Source organism: Pleurodeles waltl, chromosome 1_2 (assembly GCF_031143425.1).
Source record: "Pleurodeles waltl isolate 20211129_DDA chromosome 1_2, aPleWal1.hap1.20221129, whole genome shotgun sequence".
Lineage (NCBI taxonomy): Eukaryota > Metazoa > Chordata > Amphibia > Caudata > Salamandridae > Pleurodeles > Pleurodeles waltl.
In genome coordinates this window covers 1,264,297,682-1,264,319,775 of record NC_090437.1, presented here as the reverse complement: position 1 = coordinate 1,264,319,775, position 22,094 = coordinate 1,264,297,682, and the positions used below count along the sequence as shown (strand labels likewise).

At 43.6% G+C, this 22,094-nt stretch overlaps 1 protein-coding gene across 2 annotated transcripts in view; it reads left to right on the top strand.

Moving 5' to 3' along the window:
* The window catches only part of CTNNA2 (catenin alpha 2), a 2,570,005-nt gene that overhangs the window by 577,628 nt on the left and 1,970,283 nt on the right, over positions 1-22,094 (top strand). For both annotated transcript variants that reach the window (XM_069204683.1, XM_069204674.1), the window contains exon 3: positions 16,246-16,441. In XM_069204683.1, coding sequence (XP_069060784.1) covers positions 16,246-16,441 — 196 coding nt within the window. The remainder of the gene's footprint in view (positions 1-16,245; positions 16,442-22,094) is intronic.

The following is a 22,094-nucleotide window of genomic DNA, read 5'->3' as shown; positions in this document are numbered from 1 at the left end:
GCAGCCATGGGGATTCTGACACCCCCTACCGCCATCCTGTTCCTGGCGGGTCTCCCGCCAGGAACAGGATGGCGGTAGGGGGTGCCGCGGGGCCCCTGGGGGCCCCTGCAGTGCCCATGCCCATGGCATGGGCACTGCAGGGGCCCCCGTAAGAGGGCCCGCAAAGTATTTCAGTGTCTGCCATGCAGACACTGAAATACGCGACAGGTGCAAACTGCACCCGTCGCACCCCTGCAACTACGCCGGCTCAATTCTGAGCCGGCGTCCTCGTTGCAGGGGCATTTCCTCTGGGCCGGCGGGCGCTCTTTTGGAGAGCGCCCGCCGGCCCAGAGGAAATGTTAGAATGGCCGCCGCGGTCTTGTGACCGCGGTGCGGTCATTTGGCGGCGGAACCTTGGCGGACGGCCTCCGCCGTCCGCCAAGGTTAAAATCAGGCCCTTTATGTTCAATAACCAGTGAAGATACTAAGGGGCATATTTATACTCCATTTGCTCTGAATTTGCGTCTTTGTTTTTTTTTATGCACATTCGGAGGAAACCTAACTTCATATTTATATTTTGATGTTAGACAAGTCTAACATCAAAATATTGGGGTTTGCTCTATTTTTTGGATGCGTGAACCTACCTTGCGTCCATGAGATGCAAGGTAGGTGTTCCCATCTAAAAAATGGTACTATCCCCATAGCCCCATATTTATCCCCCTTTGGTAAAATGACGCACGGGTGGGAGGAGGGGACAAATAATGGTGCAAAGCTTGCTTAACACCTGGGTCAGACCAGGTGTTAGGGGACCTGTGGACCCACTTCCATAGCGAAACACCATGGAATGGGTCCACAGGTGCCCTCCCCAAGCCCCAGGAACACCCTCACCCACACTATAGGGACACCAGGGTAAGTAGGGCAAGTATAAGTAAGTATTTTTTTAAATATCTTAAGTGCCATTGGGGGCCCTGAAACGGGCCCCCCTGCATGGCACAGGGTGCAATGGCCACGCCCAGGGTGCACTGGTCCCCTGTGCTGGCGATTGGGATATTGGGCATCTTTTATAAGACAGGGGTCATGTGGTATGGATAGTTTTGCGTCAGGAAATGAGGCTAGGCTGGTTAGCAGCATTTTTCTTGCCTCTAACCAGCTTAGCGTCATTTTACAAGGCAAAACCCCTTTCCCACTTACTGCCTATCCCACCCGGCTAATGCAATTTTTTCTGACGCTAGCCCAAATTTCCTCCGGCATGCAGGGTCCATTAGTTTGGCACCCAGCTGGTGCTTTGGAATGACACAAGCCGTCGTTATACTTTGTGCCACAAAACTGTGTTTGTGCAGTTTTGTGGCAACAAGTATAAATATGGGCATAATTGTGCAAATCACAATCAAGGTTTTAGCTCCCCAGTGTCAACACAGCAAATACTACTCATAATGAGGCTCAGAAAATGTCTATATTTTGTAAAAACAAAACCTGAATCTCAAAGTAGTAAAATAATGTAATTTTAGTACTGTTCATACAGTTTGAATTTGTAGGCTGGTACTCCAAATAGGAATGATATAAATCCTAACTTTGTTAAAAGAAGCGTCTTGTTTGTGTATGTTAATAATGGAATCCTATGGTCCTATTTTTTGGGATTACTTTTTGGGCCATATGACTATATATAGATACTTCTGATCAATACGTTTCTATCACTTCCCGTTACTGGAGAAATATAGCCAGTTATTCTGGTTCCATGTATTCTAAGGTTTTGCTGTTCCTGATAACCATTCAAGCAGGCTTTCACAGGCTGTATTAGGCTACAACCTAGGCACACAGGGTTGATGTTTAGAAAATGTTCATTTTGATAAAGTGTGTCAAGATGTTGGCATCTACACATATCCTATAGCCTTTGCTAAAGATAGACCCCATTTTCTAGCTCCATCCGAAGAATCTGGCTTATATGCGAGATTATGTGGAAGCAGACACACTATAACATGTCTTGGTATAGATTTCCCATGCAGGATCTTAAACTCATATATGGTGCCCTTCTTAATCTCTAACAGAAGTAGGAAACTATTATTGAACACCTTTTAGAATTATAATATTCAATACACTCTGAAACCCCCCAAATTCGAAACTCAATTTTGTGACTGTTCTTCTAACGTGGATTTGAGTTTTCTTTGGGATATCATTTCATCTGTTGACATTGCCTTCTTTAAAGTAACCTGCGATAAAAGAATAACTGTTGTGAGGTCAGTATTAAAATCCAGGTAAGGTGTTGATAGATCACAATTTATCTGCCATCATTATCATGGCATACAGACTTATTACTGATTGTGTGATCAAAGTTGTAGGTAGTGAAAGATCCTGCTTTCATCATTTTATGCAGCTGTCCCTTTTGAGCAAATTAGTCAATGCACATTTCTCTTTCCGTTTGTAAAGAACAAGCTGTACATGATAGGGCAGTCCCAACATTCACCTTCACAGGCTTATGAGTGTTTATTAATCTCCAACAAATGCAAAAAAAGATGTCTGACTGCAGAATCATGCTCGGCGGATTGTGCACATTATTGTGGGAGAAACACACATTGGTATTTTAAGAGTATAGCTATTCCCCCAGGGAGAATGTGTTTCTGTGTGAGACACAGTGATTCAGTGGCTGCCATGCGCTTCTTTTCTGAGGTCATGTTAATTGCATTGCTGCAGCCATTTGATCATGAGGCAAAGGGGCTTCTGGCAATATAGTGGCAGATTCCCACAGTTGTCACGGAATACATTGCAGCAAAGTTGCTGCACTGTGTTGTATGAGAGGGAGAGAGCAAAACAGTGCCATATCTACTAAGATGTGGCACATATCTTTGCAGCATAATGCAAATGTGTTGCTGAGATGAGTTGGATAGGTATTGGTTTGGAAAGGTACTATTCACATATAAAATACTATGCCTATGCTAGAAATGGTTGGCAGTCAGGTTACCCCCCCGTCCAAGCAAGGACCCTCACACTAGTCAGGGTAAAAGAGAAAAACCCTCTGCTAACCCTTGCTTACCCCCTTGGTAGCTTGGCACGAGCAGTAGGCTTAAGTTCAGAGTGGTATGTGTAAAGTATTTGTACCAACACACACAGTAACTTAATGAAAACATTGCAAAATGACACAACACAGGATTAGAAAAATAGAAAATATTTATCTAACCAAAACAAGACTAACATGACAAAAATCCATAATGCACAAGTCAAGTTATTACTAAAAATGCAAAAAGTGTTTTCATGTAATTGTAAACACAATGCTAACGTGAGCATGCGTCAAAAAAGGCTTGCGATGTGTCGATTTCACTCATGAGCGAGACCTTGCATCGTTTCTCCTCTAGTCAGGTGGTCGTGTGTCCTTTCTTCTCTCCGCAGTAGAGCAATGCGTCGATCCTGTCAGCACTCTCGGGTCCGGGCAGGCCTTGTGTTGTTTTTACATGCCCAGCATTGTTTGCATCAGAAATTCAGCCGCACGATGGTCCGAAAACCATGCAGCATGGGTTGCGATCTCACCAGCCTCCGTCAGCGATGCTGGGTATCGTTTCCCCAGCTCCATGTGGCGATCTTCTGGCCACGTTGCAGACGACCGTCGATTTTCAGCCGCAGAGCTGGCAGCGCATCAATTTATCAGCCGCAGATCGTAGTCGCGTCGATCTTTTCACTGCACGTTGCAGACGACCGTCGATTTTCAGCTGCAGAGCTGGCAGCAAATCAATTTATCAGCCGCAGATCGTAGTTGCGTCGATCTTTTCACTGCACAGCAGTCGGTGCATGGATTTCTCATTTCTGGGCTGCCAGCTTCTCCTTTCAGGGTCCCAGGAACTGGATGGGAACCACTTGGCAGAGTAGGCGCCTCTCCAGAGGCTCCAGGTGCTGGCAGAGAGAAGTCTTTGCTATCCCTGAGACTTCAAACAACAGGAGGCAAGCTCTAAATCAAGCCCTTGGAGATCTTCACAAGAAAGAAGGAAACACAAAGTCCAGTCTTTGTTCTCTAGCACAGGCAGAAGCAGCAACTGCAGGATAGCTCCACAAAGCACAGTCACAGGCAGGGCAGCTCTTCTCCTCAGCTCTTCAGCTCTTCTCCAGGCAGAGGTTCCTCTTGGTTTCCAGAAGTGTTCTCAAGTCTGTGGTTTTGGGTGCCCTTCTAATACCCATTTTGCCCTTTGAAGTAGGCCTACTTCAAAGCAAAATCTCTCTTGTTTGTGAAATCCTGCCTTGCCCAGGCCAGGCCCCGGACACTCACCAGGGGGCTGGAGATTGCCCACCTTTCAGGTGTGAGTGACCACTACTCCCCTCCCTCCTAGCACAGATGGCTCATCAGGAAATGCAAACTACATCCCAGCTTCCTTTGTGTCACTGTCTAGTGTGAGGTGCAACCAGCCTAACTGTCAAACTGACCCAGATAGGGAATCCACAAACAGGCAGAGTCACAGAAATGGTATAAGCAAGAAAATGCTCACTTTCTAAAAGTGGCATTTTCAAACACACAATCGTAAAATCAACTTTACTAAAAGATGCATTTTTAAATTGTGAGCTCAGAGACCCCAAACTCCATGTCTATCCACTCCCAAAGGGAATCTACACTTTAATCAGATTTAAAGTTAGCCCCCATGTTAACCTATGAGAGGGACAGGCCTGCAACAGTGAAAAACAAATGTAGCAATATTTCACTGCCTGGAAATATAAAACACATTACTACAAGTCCTACCTTAACCATACACTGCACCCTGCCCTTGGGGCTACCTGGGGCCTACCTTAGGGGTGTCTTACATGGAAGAAAAGGGAAGGTTTAGGCTTGGCAAGTGAGTACACTTCCCAAGTCGAATTTACAGTTAAAACTGCACACACAGATACTGCTGTGGTAAAGTGTCCTGGGTAACAAAAACAGCAAAAACAGAGTCCAGCATACATCAACAACCTGGGAAACAGAGGCAAAAAGTTAAGGGAGACCACGCCAAGGATGAAAAGTCTAACAGCCTAGATAACCTTTCCCACTTTGTATGTGTCCTGTACAGAACAACCCACACACGCAGTCAAAAAAGTTTGGAAAATGAAAACATTTTGCTTTTCTAACACCGGCTTCAAATAGATATCATTTTGGGGTAAAAGCCCTGTCTACAAATGTTAGTAAACAAGGCTTTGCGTCACATTTCATGGGTGGTTGCATACGCAAGTTTAGGGCTATTTTCCAGTGCAAATCGAGATTTGAGCAGAAAAGTGAAAATAAGCCTTTTGCCCCGGTTTCTATCACTTTGGCAAATCTGACCAAACTCTGTTATTCTGGCACTGGTGACGCACTTCCACCTGGCACACCAGTGATGTTACTCAGGCATTATACACATTTACAATTATTTGGCTCACTGCTGATGCATCAAAAGGATGTATGCAAAAGGGAAAAGAATAATGTGTTGAGACTCAGATAAAGTCACATTAGTTTATCAAATATCCCCCTTAGTCTGATGCATTTTACAGTGACTGTTGTCTATGGTAAATGAATCCTAGATTGACACCGAATTGTGTCTTTTGAAGAGATAAGTGATATATGGTAAGATTGCCCTGGCTGCACATTATTTGCTGGTGCAATGCAGCAATCCATTACTCCCAGGCCGGAAGAGAAGTAGATAAAAGAAAATTGAGTAATCTGTCAAGAAGGCAAGTGCCATTTGAACCATATTAGAAAGGATCATAATGGTTTGTATTATTTTCTAAAAGGGAATCTGGCACATAGAGTACACTACTGAATTCACAAGTGTTCAAAGTATAAACTAGACAAGCCTTTACAGATACACTGGACTAGATAGATAAATGGGAAACTCGCTTGCATCATTTTGATACGTACATAGCTAATGAAATGCAATATAATTGCCAATCTTGGCAAGTCCTATTGCCGAAATTAAAACATATTTAATCATTGCAGCCTAACAGGTCATGCATATAAAAAAAATCTAAAAAATTGATTTTACTGCCAAAACTGCATAATATTGTGCCACTCTAAAAAAGTAACTACTATAACATTAGTCATTTTCGTTGACAATCCATATAGAAATTGCAATGTAGTGAGGGCATCCATAGTAAAAATGGAAATAGTTTTTTTTGCAAATGATACATTTTCTTTGCTCTTCTTTCTTTTCTTTTCAATGCTTTAATTTATTTTCTTCTTTCTTTTTCTATGCTTCTGTTTTGTAGTTGTATTTAAGGAAAACCAGACCTCAAATAAGGTACAAACTCATGACAGCATGCAGAAAATTAATACTTAATACAGTTATGCAAACCAAATTCACTTAGCAACCGGCTATAATAAGATGACATAAATAATGTGGGTGCCTCCAAACTGCCTAAGGGTTCAAGCTAGACTGGCTGATGAGGGGTGTTGGACCTGGCTTTTTGGACTGGGTCATTCCCAAACTTTTTGCCTCCTTCCTCCTATTTTTTCTGACCTGTTGTTGTTGGCTTTTGACCTCTGGGCACTTTACCACTGCTAACCAGTGCTAAAGTGCATATGCTCTCTGTGTAAATTGTACTATTGATTGGTTTATCCATGATTGGCTATTTAATTTACTTATAAGTCCCTAGTAGAGTGCACTATATGTGCCTAGGGCCTGTAGATTAAATGCTGCTAGTGGGCCTGCAGCACTGGTTGTGCCACCCACTTCAGTAGCCCCTTAACCTTGTCTCAAGCCTGCCATTGTAAGGCCTGTGTGTGCAGTTTCACTGCCACTTCGACTTGGCATTTAAAAGTACTTGCCAAGCCTAGAACTCCCCTTTTTCTACATATAAGTCACCAATAATGTGCGCCCTAGGTAACCCCTAGAGCAGGGTGCTGTGTGGGTAAAAGGCAGGACATGTACCTGTGTAGTTAAATGTCCTGGTAGTGTAAAACTCCTAAATTCGTTTTTACACTACTGTGAGGCCTGCTCCCTTCATAGGCTAACATTGGGGCTGCCCTCATACATTGTTGAAGTGGCAGCTGCTGATCTGAAAGGAGCAGGAAGGTCATATTTAGTATGGCCAGAATGGTAATACAAAATCCTGCTGACTGGTGAAGTCGGATTTAATATTACTATTCTAGAAATGCCACTTTTAGAAAGTGAGCATTTCTTTGCACTTAAGTCTTTCTGTGCCCTTCAGTCCACGTCTGGCTAGGTTTAGTTGACAGCTCCTTGTGCATTCACCCAGACACACCCCAAACACAGGGTACTCAGCCTCACTTGCATACATCTGCATTTTGAATGGGTCTTCCTGGGCTGGGAGGGTGGAAAGCCTGCTCTCACACAAAGGACTGCCACACCCCCTACTGGGACCCTGGCAGACAGGATTGAACTGAAAGGGGACCTGGTGCACTTCTTAGCCACTCTTTGAAGTCTCCCCCACTTCAAAGGCACATTTGGGTATAAAACAGGGCCTCTGCCCTACCTCATCAGACACTTGCTGGAGAAGAAACCTGAACCAGAAACTACATCCTGCCAAGAAGAACTGCCTGGCTGCTCAAAGGACTCACCTGCCTGCTTTCAACAAAGGACTGCTGCCTTGCTGTTGGCCTGCTGCCTTGCTGAACTCTTGTCTGGCTGTAAAAGTGCTCTCCAAGCGCTTGGATAGAGCTTGCCTCCTGTTCCCTGAAGTCTCAGGACCAAAAATACTTCTCTTTTTCACTTGGACGCTTCGTGCGCCGAAATTTTTGACGCAAAGCTTGTTCCGCGGCGAGAAAAACGCCGCACACCGACGCTGATCGACGCGATGCCTTTGGGACGACCGGAACTTCGACGCACGGCCTCGCAAGGACAACGCCGCCCGACTTCCAAGGAGAAATCGACGCAACGCCTGCTGTGAGAGCGAAATGTCAATGCACAGCCCCGCGTAACTACGCGCAGCTGGAAAACAAGCAGGAGAATCCACGCACAGACCCGGGACATCTGGTAATCCCCGTGATCCACAGAAAGAGACTGTGCGCATACCGGAAAACGACGCACGACTTCCCCGCGTGGAAAATAACGACGCAAGTCCGTGTGTGCTGGGGAGAAAACGACACACACACCATTTTTCCACGTATGTCTTCTTCTGTGGCCCTCTGAGGAGATTTTCCACTCTAAACCAGGTACTTTGTGCTTGAAAGAGACTTTGTTTGCTTTTTAAAGGCTTAAGACACTTTATATCACTTTTCAGTGATATCTTTACAAATTCATATTGCATCTTTGATCGTTTTGACCTGCAAATACCCAGATAAATATTATATATTTTTCTAAACACTGTGTGGTGTATTTTTGTGGTGTTATATTATGGTATTGTATGATTTATTGCACAAATGCTTTACACATTGCCTTCTAAGTTAAGCCTGACTGCTCATGCCAAGCTACCAGAGGGTGGGCACAGGCTAATTTTGGATTGTGTGTGACTTACCCTGACTAGAGTGAGGGTTCTTGCTTGGACAGAGGGTAACCTGACTGCCAACCAAAAACCCCATTTCTAACATTGGTGATCAGCGGTGAGGATAGGACTTGTGTTTGTGCAGTGACATGCAGTAGCTAAGTATTTCACTACCTACCCGCAGTTGAAGGTCAACTTGATTTTTCATCTTTTTGCTTTTTGGTTCTCTGATGTCCTCCTTGATATACTATTGATATTTTGGACTTTGGATTTTGTTTTTTGCCGGTAAGATCTTATCAGAATGGGATTGTGTACCTACTCATTCTTTGTACCTACTGACCACCTCACTAAGGCTGACCTAAGGAAGCTTTGCAGAAAATGGGGCCTTCCTGTAGCAAGGAGATCTACTAAGATGGAAATGCTACATAACTACATAGTCTGGGGGGAAGAAAGATGAGCATAGAGAGAGGCAGCAAGAAACCAAATGACTAAGTACCCCTCAGATGAGGAGGAGGCCTGCTCAAATGAGGAGGAAGACTGCTCACATGAGGAGGAAGACTACTCAGATGAGGAAAGAGACCCAGAGAGAGATGAATGGCTCCGAGGTCAAAGGCGGCAGGAGCATCAGTTAGAGGAGTATCTTGAAAGGGTTGAGGCAAAAAGACTCTTAGCCCTGGAAAAAGAAAGGATTGCAGCTCAAGAGCTGAGCTGTGAAGAACTGAAACTGGAGGCCGGAAGGGCTGAGTCCAGTTCAGATGGTGGCAGCAAAAATCTTGCATCCAGTACTGCTGAAGAAGGGTACAAGCCCAGAGATGTGGTGCCCAACTTGAAGAAGGAGTTGACACATCCCAGGTGGTTAAAGGGTATGAGGTAGTTCCTGTTATGCACAGGGTCCCTGAGAAGGATTGGGGAACTGGCACAGGGAGTCATATTCCTACTGGGGGGAGGGACACTTTACTGGCTCTAGCAGAGAGTGACAGAGAAAAGGGTTCCCCCCTGGTGAATGTCCTGGATATAGAGTGTGGAGACATCCCAGAAGAGTGTGGGTTGAGTGTCAGGGACAGTCAGATACTGTCTCACCAGTCTCAGAAGGGTGATGTAGAGTGCTTTTTCAAGGCTGAGTCACTGGATGGTTGGGTGAAGGGTACTGTGGTTAATACATGTGAAGGGTAGAGTGATGTAATTGCTGGAGAGCATATGTCTGGTCCTTATTTTCCAGAGCTACGCCAACACCAGGTGGAGTGTGAGTTCTCTGACCCCAGGGAACTTACAATGGAGGCAGACTTCTGGGTGAGTACCAGAGAGTCTGAAGAGGCATTTGGAGGTGCTCCTGAAGGGAGTGGTCTAGGTGGTTCCGAACCAAGTGAGGTGGGAGAGGATTGTAGTGTCCCAGGTAGGTCCCAGGTCCTAGAGGGTTCCATGAGGGAACACCAGGAGGGAAGCCTAGCCTGTCCCGTAGGGCCACCTTTTGATGGAAGCCCCGCAGTGTCAGAAGAACTTGGGGGGGTGACTGTAGCCAGCATCCCAACAGTTATGGTGTCTGGCAGTACCACTCCTAGTGAGGGGGTGCAGAAGTCCAGACATAGGGTTGAGAGGGGGTTGCAGACCCCAGTGGAGGACCTGGAGAGTCAGGGGTCAGCTCTGAGAGCAGAGCCCCCCAGAAATGACCCAGGTGAAACCGTTTCTGGTTTGGGGGAGACCCAGACTCTGCCAGATGGAGAGAGGTCGGGAGACCTGCGCCAACCAGACTCTTGTGTGGCCCTTGGGGACCCTGTGTCCCTTGTGGGGGGTGAGAGTGCCCCCCAGGAAGTCCTGGCATGCCAGGAAATGGTTCAACCTCACGGTGGTGACTCTGGGTTGGATACCCAGGTTCAGAGGTTAAACTCTGACCTTGTGGGAGGTAGGTGTGCCTCCCAGGAAGTCCTGCTGTGCCAGGCAATTGTCCAACCTCAGGGTGTTGACTCTGGGTTGGATGGCCAGGTTCAGAGGTTAAACTCTGAACCGGTGGGGGGTAGGTGTGCCCCCCAGAAAGTCCTGGTGTGCCAGGCAGTTGTCCAACCTCAGGGTGTTGACTCTGTGTTGGATAACCAGGTTCAGAGGTTAAACTCTGACCCGGTGGGGGGTAGGTGTGCCCCCCAGAAAGTCGTGGCATGCCAGGCAATTGTTCAACCTCAGGGTGGTGACCCTGGGTTGGAGAACCCGGTTCAGAGGTTAAACTCTGACCCGGTGGGGGTGCCCCCCAGGAAGTCCTGGCGTGCCAGGCAATTGTTCAACCTCAGGGTGGTGACTCTGGGTTGAATGGTCAGGTGCAGAGGTTAAACTCTGACCTGATGGGGGGTAGGTGTGCCTCCCAGAAAGTCCTGGTTTGCCAGGAGAGTGGTTAAAGAGTGCCCAGCACCTGGGGCTACCGCCCCCCACTCTCCACAGCCACAATGGTGGGAGAGCTTTGAGAGGCCTGGGGTCTGGCTCTCATCCCTGGCAGCTGTCAGTAACCACTGTGGCTTGCTGTCCGGGTGGACAGAGTTATCCCTGGGGAGGGGACAAGTGTCACACCCCAGGGGTAGAGTGGGCAACACCACTCGGTTGGTCATGGTGGTACCGTCCTGCTTCTGGGATACATCTGTGAGCAAAGTAAGGTTAGGTGCTGCACAGATGGGATCCGCAGGTAAGGAGAAAGGTTCCCCATGGGTTGGCTTAGTGGGCCCTGAGAGTATGGACAGAGGGATCCAATTGGAGTCAGAATAGCGAAGAACTGGAGCATGCCCCTGCTGTTGTGGGCCTGGGCCCTTGCTCTGTCGCCTCAAACAGGTAAGTACATCAGGATAGTGATTGTTCTCCCCTGGCTTTAAGCTGGTAGGGGGTCATGTTGGACCTGGCTTTTTGGACAGGGTCACCCCCAAACTTTTTGCCTCCTTCCTCCTATTTTTTCTGACCTGTTGTTGTTGGCTTTTAACCTCTGGGCACTTTACCACTGCTAACCAGTGCTAAAGTGCATATGCTCTCTGTGTAAATTGTACTATTGATTGGTTTATCCATGATTGGCTATTTAATTTACTTATAAGTCCCTAGTAGAGTGCACTATATGTGCCTAGGGCCTGTAGATTAAATGCTGCAAGTGGGCCTGCAGCACTGGTTGTGCCACCCACTTCAGTAGCCCCTTAACCTTGTCTCAGGCCTGCCATTGTAAGGCCTGTGTGTGCAGTTTCACTGCCACTCGACTTGGCATTTAAAAGTACTTGCCAAGCCTAGAACTCCCCTTTTTCTACATATAAGTCACCCCTAATGTGTGCCCTAGGTAACCCCTAGAGCAGGGTGCTGTGTGGGTAAAAGGCAGGACATGTACCTGTGTAGTTATATGTCCTGGTAGTGTAAAACTCCTAAATTCGTTTTTACATTACTGTGTGGCCTGCTCCCTTCAAAGGCTAACATTGGGGCTGCCCTCATACATTGTTGAAGTGGCAGCTGCTGTATGGCCAGAATGGTAATACAAAATCCTGCTGACTGGTGAAGTCGGATTTAATATTACTATTCTAGAAATGCCACTTTTAGAAAGTGAGCATTTCTTTGCACTTAAATCTTATATATGGATAAAGCTTGCCTCCTGTTCCCTGAAGTCTCTGGACCCAAAATACTTCTCTTTTTCACTTGGATGCTTCATGCGCTGAAATTTTCGATGCACAGCTTGTTCCGCGGCGAGAAAACGCTGCACACCAACGCTGATCGACGCGACGCCTTCGGGACAACCGGAACTTCGACACACGGCCTTGCAAGGACAACGCCACCCGACTTCCAAGGAGAAATCGATGCGATGCCTGCCGTGAGAGCGAAATTTCGACACACAGCCCCGCGGAACGACGCGCAGCCGGAAAACAAGCAGGAGAATCCACGCACAGACCCGGGACATCTGGTAATCCCCGCGATCCACAGAAAGAGACTGTCCGCGTACCGGAAAACGGCACACAACTTCACCGTGTGAAAAATAACGACGCAAGTCCGTGTGTGCAGGGGAGAAATCAACGCACACACCATTTTTCCACGTATCTCTTCTTCTGCGGCCCTTTGCGGAGATTTTCCACTTTAAACCAGGTACTTTGTGCTTGAAAGAGACTCTGTTTGCTTTTTAAAGTAGTTGAGACACTTTATATCACATTTTAGCGATATCTCTACAATTTCACATTATTATTCGTTTTGACCTACAGTTATCCTGATAAATATTATATATTTTTCTAAACACTGTGTGGTGTATTTTTGTGGTGCTATATTGTGTTATTGTATGATTTATTGCACAAATATTTTACACATTGCCTTCTAAGTTGAGCCTGACTGCTCGTACCACGCTACCAGAGGGTGGGCATAGGATAATTTTGTATTGTGGGTGACTTACCCTGACTAGAATGAGGGTTCTTGCTTGGACAGAGGGTAACCTGACTGCCAACCAAAAACCCCATTTCTAACAGTATAGATGAGGGGTATTGTGGTTATAGAGTCATGACCCACTAGGTGTTGAATGTGATTCAAGATTGTCATCAAAGTTGATGTAAATTGATGTATAATATATGTGTGTGTGTGTAGTAAATGTACTTTTGCTTTTTCAAGGAAAAAACACTGATTGGACCTCATTTCTTGAGTGTTGCTGTTGTGTGCCAGTAGATAGAGATTACTAGCCTACATGCCCTCCCTTGAGTAGTATTTCCTCTTCTAACAACTAGCAAATAGGTATAACTTGCTCTAGTACATAACATTCATTGTTCACCAGAGGAAGTGCTGTTTTATAGGTGTTGTGATTCCTGCCTATGAAAATATATATTTTAAAAAAACTGAGGCAAACCCAGTAACCCTAGGACCCAGGTGTGTAAATATAGCAGGAGACTCCAAGGGGAAAGTATAACCCTTAACTTCCAAAGCAAGAATGTATTACCTTCATCAACAAAATTGATCTAATACATGTTCCTTTTATTTAAACAACATTTCTCCAACAATACATTCATTAGTCAGTCTATTGAGGTGCTCCTACAGTAACAGCTCAGTGAACGTGAATAACATGACAAATTAGTGCCAGGTGATATATACAATATGTACAGAACTGTGTTTAAAAATTAAAGTGATCTTCAAAGAGGACCCCATCAATCCAGGTGTCCTGAAGTCATCTATCTCATCATACATTAACCCACAATAAGTTGTGTCAATGTTTCGACCCCACAAGAAGAACCAATCATAATGGGGTCATCATCAGGATAGAAATCATATTTTCAGGTAGCACCCTTTACGTGATAAAGGTAATAAATTCTTGCCGTGGAAGTTAAGGGTTATACTTGCCCGTTGGGGCCTTGAAATCTCTTGCTATATGAAAATATAAAGCCTTGCAAGAGTGAATTCCATCACCAAAACTGAATAGAATATGTCTGAAGAATTTCCTTGACCTATGACTAATCCTCCAGCCTTTTAATTATGTCACATTGAACTAAGACTAAGTGCTAGGAATTGTTTCAGTGGTAGTGGTTTCAATGTGTCCTCTTTATGATATCTGACTAGAAAAACTCTTCTTTGTACAGGTTTACTCAAAGGAGATTTGAACTTTTGCATTAGGATTAACCAGTAGAGTTTTCCAAATTGTGGGCAGGGAAATGGAGAACTGTGTTATCAACCATGGCAATGACAACTGGTATAGTGCAGATTCTAAGAGGCATCAGCAACCTCCTTTAGGAGCCTGCACTGTAAGCCAGATCTGGCCAGAAAACTGAAAGGTCCCAGATACAGAAGAATCGGCTGTAGATCACGTGCCTTGGTGAAGGATCGGAAGTACTTTCGGACCCTCTGTATAGCATGTGGGTGTTTCCTAGAAGCTGTGCCAAAGTGGAGTGAAATTATAAAAAACAGTGCTAAAGCCTTGGTAAATACTCTGTAGGTTGTACTGTCAGTGCTCTTGTAATACAACAACAGAGACACAGCAAGTATCTAAATAACTGACTAGCGTCACCTCAATCACAGTGGCCTCTGCTATTATTTTATGGCTCTAGTATCAGGACCAATATTTATCATACCTGATAAACTCTGGCACTAAGGTGTTTACAATTTATTGGGTGTGATTAGTATTGCCTATTCTGTGTTTTGGCTGAAAAATGGGACATAACATTTATTTTGCCGGTTATTGTATCGTACTTACCTGACACCTCCCCCAGTAAATATCAGCAGGTTTCATCTTCTATAATTTACCTGGGAAAAAGTGTAGGAATGCAGTGTTTGTCTCAAACCTTGTAACAGGAGTTACTACACACGTCAGAATTATTCGAAGTCCAGAGCTTAAACTGGAGATTCCAAAGCACTGATTGATGTTGTGGTGCTCACAGAAATCTCCTTTAAAACATTTGGTTATGTGGGCATTTACACTAGTATCAATTTTTTATACTTATTTTGTTTACATAAAATATCATTTTGTTATCATTTTCAATTTGGTGAGCATCTTTAACAGAAACTATGGATAGGTTTATTATCATTCTTTTCAAGAACTCATTGTAAATGTTGCATTTATGTTCACAGTGCAATTTAAGCCATTATAGACAACACCTCATTCTGCACATACTAGAACATCAGTTATTCACTGTTCTGACACAAATCTATTTACAAACAAAACATTTGTTTTCACTGCTTCAATATCAGACATTGGCCCTGATGCCAGTAATTTTGTGGAAACTGTTCCAAAGCTGTGCAAGTAGTATAGAAAGATGGCAGTTTACACTTTGCCATCTCACCTGCCTCCTACTGCCTCTCATGAGTCTCAGAGCATAGAGAATGCAGGTGGCAGTCTTGCACTGTCAACCACTGTCTCCCTTGTCAATCATGAGCCTATAGGCCCTCATTTATGAAGGAAATGATGTCCAATAGCCCTGCATCTGTCAGAATTAATGTCAGCATGGTGCTAGCTTTGTGCTCTTGCTTTGATAGTGGGGAGCATGGCTTTGGATGAGAAGGAGAATACTAGCACTTTTTTGGAACAGGCATTTGGGCATGAGCTAGATATTGCCAAGGGTAGTTACTGTGGGTGGCAGTACACCGGAGGCCAGATTTACAAGACCTTAGCCCAAAATTTTTGCTGCAAATGTGACGCTAACGGCCCACTACGTTACAAGGTGGCCCTAAGTAGGCTTCTGCCACCTTGTAAATCCTTTGTGCCACATCATGCATAATATATGCATGATGTATGCAAATGGGGTGCTCCCCGCTAGAGGGTTGTTAAACATGGTACAATGGAATCTACAAGATTCCATTGCACCAGTTCTAGTGTCATATTTAATGCTTGCTTAAGACATGCGTTAAAATGAGGCTTCCATTGATTTCAATGGGCCTCTTAACACTATACTGGATTAGCGGATTTTTTTACGCTAATCCAGTAAAGCATTACAATAGCGTCAAAAAAATTATGCTATTGCCCCTAACATGTGCTGTGGTGTGCCATATTGTAAATATGGCACTACCATGGTGGCGATAGGGGATGCAATAGGCGTAGGTATTAATCATGTAAAATATTCAATCTCAGAGTTCGATGGGAGATCACAGACAACTCAAGCTTCTCTTTTGTTGTCCATTAATGTAACTCAGTAGAAAATAACTCCATTATTGTCAACTACCCTCTTACAATTCTATATGTTTTAGATTGCTTCATTGTTGAATTGGAAAGATAATTAATCTGTGTATAAAGATGACAATGGATGAAACTGCTCAACAGGCTGGAGAATAAACTGGAGATGTAAATCATTGATGAAAAGAGGTTGCATTTCATCTATGGTTAATTAAGTGTGGTGGGGAAATTGAATGTATACAATCAATCAGATATGTATAATTTGAAATTGATGACATATTATGTGTTTAATATATATGTTTACTTTTTTCTCCTGTTATTAGGTGACTACACTAGTTAACACAAGCAACAAGGGTCCGTCTGGAAAAAAAAAAGGAAGATCGAAGAAAGCTCATGTGCTTGCAGCTTCTGTAGAGCAGGCAACTCAAAACTTTTTGGAAAAAGGAGAGCAGATTGCCAAAGAAAGTCATGACCTTAAAGAGGAATTGATTGCAGCTGTGGAAGATGTTCGCAAACAAGGTATGAAGGAGCCAAGTTTCCTTAAATTCCTAGAAGTGAATGGTGGTGATTTTTTTTTTTCATGTAACACATTTTTCTGCTTTCTTACCTGTGATGTGAGAAGAAAATTATGAATGTCATACTTTTGTAAATGACTTGTCAGTGGCACAATTGCTCAGAGTGGTACGTAGATGGTTTTGGTGTGATTTTAGAAAACATCCGTGAGAAAAATCACTCCTTTTGATCTGTCACACCATTTCTTGATGACTAGAGCTGCTGTTTTTTTAACTATGCACACTAGAATCCTGCTGCTCAGTTTGCTGTGTATGTGCTCTGACCACTAAAGTATAGTAAAATGATCCAATCCCCAACTGCATTATTTAACTGTTCAGTAACACTATAGCATACAGTGCAGGGAATATATTGATGATATGGAAGTGAAATTTTGCCTTTGGACTGAAACACATATTGTACCTTCCACCCGACTGATAAGAAAACATTGACTTCAGGCCTACATTTGTAGCCTGAATACTGCAGCTGTTAAACCTGCAGTCCTGCCTGTCAAAATAGTATTTATTTTGTCAGAAAGGAACACTACTTTTAAATGTTAAGGTTATATCCCTAGGTAGGCCTTGTAGCCCACAAAGTAAGATGACAAGGATTTGAAAGTGGAACATGTGAGAATTTAGGGATAGCATGTTCCTACAGTGACAAGTCCCCAAAAGCTATTTTCAATGTATAGGGATGTAGCTGTTTCTAAGAGAAAAACTACAGTTCAAATACAATATTATTTTTTGGCAAATGAGGTTTGGAATAAGCTATAGAGTCTGTCAAAATACTCATTTTAATATTTATTATATATTCTTTCAATGGTAAAGTTGGACTTATGATAAATATATAGGAGAATTAACTTTTAAGAAGTTAGACTTTGCCTTCCTGAAGATCCAGTTGACTAGCTAGCATTAGCATGTCTACAGTTGCCCTCAATGTCAGTGTTTTCCACTTTAGGAGGTGTAAAACAATGGCTTAAGCCTTTTGGCTTGGCAGGAATATCGGGTGTGAGGTATGTGATTCATTCAACTTCAGGCAGTTGTGGAGGAGTCAAAAACTTAATTAGATTGACAGGAACCAGGGTGAGACCTGCCAATTCACAGTTAACTGTACATTGAAAACTGAGGAAGAGGGTTTTTGGTTGCAGAGCTAACTGTGGTCAGCCTGCCTTCAATTCAGTGGGAGAGGGAGCATGTCCCAGAACCAATTTGGTGTGGTTGAGAATAAGGGGAATGCTAATTTCTCTAGACAAACAGCTTAGTAATGCACTAGTCTCCTCCACCATGAAAAACATTCCGTCATCTGGATTTTCCTGGAGAATGGTAAACAGTTGGTTAGTCAGTAGGAAGGCAAACAGAATATGCCGTAAAAAGAATGTTTGCTTTTGGAGGCATTTGTTCCTACTCATTGGATATAGACCAGGAGTCACCACTATCCACTGACTAGTGAATTGACAAAATTGGCACTCAACCCCAAAGTCCTCAGGACCTTGATGAAACAAATTGGACTGGACCTGCTCTCTGCGGCATATATGGAGACCTGTGGGGTTGTTTCAGCTCCTACTTATAGCCAGGTGTATGAAGTGGACTACAAGCACCAGTTGGCTGAACTCCTGTGTGGCTAAAGGCACACCAAAAGCCACAAGAGGCCTTTCCCTATATTGATCAGTTGGCTAGTAGCAAGTGGACCTGGGCATGACTTTGCTGATGGCGTCTGCTTGAGTGGGTCCTGGACTTTAAGTATTGTCCCTGATGTCCTAAAAGATTAGAAATGACCAGGAGTAGCTACTCCCAGATAAGTTGAAATAGCTGGGTCTAGGTAGACCAGGAACCACCCACCCAAGGCAAACTGCCCCACAAGCACAACCATGGCAGACAGGAAAATCAGGTTGGGTCTAATCAGCATTTTGTGGCCTGAAAGAAAACTTAAGTGGACACTTGGTCTAAACTATCCAGCTCAGCTGTGACCGGTCTGGCTACAACTTCCAAGATTGTCCCACTAGAAGTTTTTGAGCTCCAAAAAGAAATGAAGGGTCAGTATAGTACAGTGGGGTTGTTTGCAGCATGGCGCACAAGAACTGCTTTAGAAGTGGGTAGTGTTACCCCAGGACCTTTTACCTTGTTGGGTATGGAGGAGCCAGGAGCCGCAACCCTCAGGGTTGTACTAGACCTAAATATGTCATCGCTATGCACTTTCATCAGAGCACTCTGGACCTGCGGAAGTGCAGAAGAAAGACTGCAACTGCTATTTGAGATATGTGAGGAGACATGCAGGGCAAAACCCACATTCCCCCAGGAGAAAGAAGTAGACACGAAGATTTGGTTGGATGGCCTTGTCTCTGGCTACCGGGAAGCAGCAACCTACAAGAGGCCTTTTTCTTGAAGTGCTTACCTGACCAAAATTAGCTGAAATTGACCTGGACCCTGCTATTGTCTCTGCTGGAGTGAGTCTTGAACCCTCCAGGACCGTTCTCTGTCTTGCTGATTACAACTCAGGTTTCTGCCAGCCTTACCATGGCGGTCACTCTGGCATAGAAAGACTGGTGGAAAGCTGGTTCTGGTGGCCACCAGGAGGCTGCTGCACTGCTCATGCCCATGGCGTAATTAGTCCAGGAACCCCCCTCTCAGCGCCATCAGAATGCGCACTCTCTACTTTGCAGACATTGAACATTCCGATAGTGCTGGTGTGCTACGGTATTGGCCTCGGCTCCCTTAAGGGCTGACAGTTGGGAATGACATCCTCCCCACGAGTTTGGCAGTCCACTTATCCGACTGCCAAACTCGTAATGAGGCCTAGGTGTCAAAGTAAAATGTACTACCTGGTCAAACCTGGATGGTGTACCCGACCTGCGATCCATTGCGTTCGACTGCAATTCACACCTAAGTCCAGTTCTACTGCAATCATTGACTACCCTTGGCACTTTGCACTTTTAGGCACAAGTTTTACTTAAAAATTTAAAAATTCATATCTTGGTTCCCCTTATTAGATTTCTGTTGTTTTGGTGTCCAATTAGTCTCTAACATTTATTTACTGGAGTTGGATTTTTATTGTGAGGTGTTTTTGACTTTATAACTGTTTTGGTACATTCTTGCACATTTTCTCAAAGTAAAGCCTGTCAGCTCTGTGCCTTAGCTACTAACGTCAGAACTCAGGTTTTAATGACTGAAACCTTTTATTGGACCTTACAAAATAGTGCCTTTATTACTTGAGGGTGCTCAATCCACCATAACTATTTAACCACTTTCTTACAGTTTGAAAAGATGTTCCAACCTCTCCTAGCTTTGTTTCCCCTGGTAAAAATATCTGCCATCAACTATTGCACTGTCAATATCAGTTGTACCCATAGTTTGTGGAATGCATTGTAGAATTTAAAGGAAACATTTCAAGCATTCACTATATTTTTTTCTATATGCTTTTCATGAATGTTAATAAAAGGAATCGTTAATTGGAACATTTCTTCAGGGCAGTCTAGATGTGGAATCCTCTTTTCCCTTAGTGAATATACAATATTTACACCATTATTGAGAATTATTAACACTGTGTTAACCAAGCCCGTTGGTTGCTAGCAGTCAGAGGAAAGTAAACTGATGCTGTATCATGATGTTGTAGAATCCTATGAAAATATTGGCATAGTCCACAAAGATGCTGTCTTCTTTATTAGTGGACTAAAGAAGAGAAGAGTAGTGGTAGAGGGAAGAAGCTAGTCCACTTTACAAACAGTGAAGTTCAAGGAAGTGTGGATCAGCTGGCATTTTATCATTTCAAATGAACACAGGGATTTCTTTTTGAACAGCCTTTGAAGAAAAGGATGGATGTGCCGGGTAAAGTGATTTTCACAGAGTGAAAGTACAAACATGATCAAAGAGCAAGTTAAATTCAAACAAGGCAAACAGCCATGCTGCCAGTTCTGATGATCATCTACAAAGTGCTTCCATCAAAACACATATTTTAAAATAAGCACAAATTTGTCAAGAGGAGTTAAATTACTCTGGAAGCATAAAAAACGACACCATGCAAAGGAATCATAAGGGCACCCACCCCTAAAGTGCAAGCATTTGTAAAGTGAGAACAAAACATGAATGCTGTGCAATGTAAGAAGTAAAAGAGAGATAGAGAAATACAGACAGTGCAACCAAGACGGAAGGCACAATGATCCTAATTCACAGGAACAATTCCTCAGATACAGGAAAGGTTCTGTTTAGTAGGCTAGCTGTTGTATAGTATACTTTATACAAAATTCAGATAAAAAAATGTTAACCTCACCAAGGACACGATAAGAAAATCTTTAATCACTCTTGAACAATAATAAAAACAACAACAATAATAATAAATATTATATATAGCTCTTCATACCACACTTCTTCCATGCATTTTTGCTTTGAGTAACATGTACTACTATTGCCACATTTAATGGCCTGGATATCTTGGGCTCTACTACCCAAAGATAGTATGGGAGCGATAAGTTAAGACACAGTCCATGCAACATTTTTGGGATGTAGTTAAGGCCTACACCAGCACTATTTTAACATCTCAGGCAGCTGTGAAAGGTTGCTCATCACCGCTTTTTCTAATGCATATTCTGTGTATCTTTGGAAATGTAGCAGGATTTGTTGACCTATTTAAAGTACACAACATAATATAACTTAACACAATAGTACACATAAAGCACTATAATCACACAATTAAAACATGACAGGGCACACCACAGAACGGAACACAACTACATTTCAATAAAATAAACTCACTTTGCAATATTGCTGCACAAATATTCAGCAGCACAACAGAGCACAACAAAATGTCACACAGCAAATATGCATAAGTCTTATTGTCAAGATATTTTGTTTCACATCCACATTTCATAATACTGCCTTAATTTACCACCAGTAACATGAAATAGCAGTAGTCAAAACTGTTTTATGACCTGGTCACTTGACACTAAATGATGGAAGGTTGAACTATTGCTGCTGAGATTCAAACCCAAAAACATTCAGATGTCAGCTGCAAGCTTGCCAATCTACCTTACATGGAAAGAGTTCCTCCATAACAGTTAAAGTAAGCCCCGGTCACTGTATTGTTTGAATGCATAGATACCCTCTGCTCATTGATAAAAGGATGGAAATGCTTCAGGGCACTGATGACTTTACAAAATCTTTCCATTTAGAAGAGTGCATCTCCGCCTCTTTTGATCATCTCAATTGAAAGCCTCTTCCCAGTTTAAGCAACAGGCATCTCTTGTGAAGATTCCCACACTGGTGACTTCAGCAGTATGCCATTTGGACTTTGGAGACCACTATCCATGAATAAGTTCCGTTGAGGGACATAAATGAAGGCAGATGTAGGACACCACAAAATCATGTATTCCCTAGAGGGTGATTCTATTTGCCAAGGCTACCCTGATTTTAATGAATGGCCATTGTGTCTTGAACATCCATTAGAGAGGAGTGTGTGATGAGTATGATTCAACTAGCCACTGTGTAACCAGTAAGAGTTTCTGCATTCCGTGCGTTTGTCTGCTATAGTATATTCTTGGAGGCAGAGTACTATCTAGGATATGAGTTGATTAAGTCCTAGGTGCGCTGTGGCCAGACCCTGAACCTTCCCCTCTCATGCAGGCATGGATACA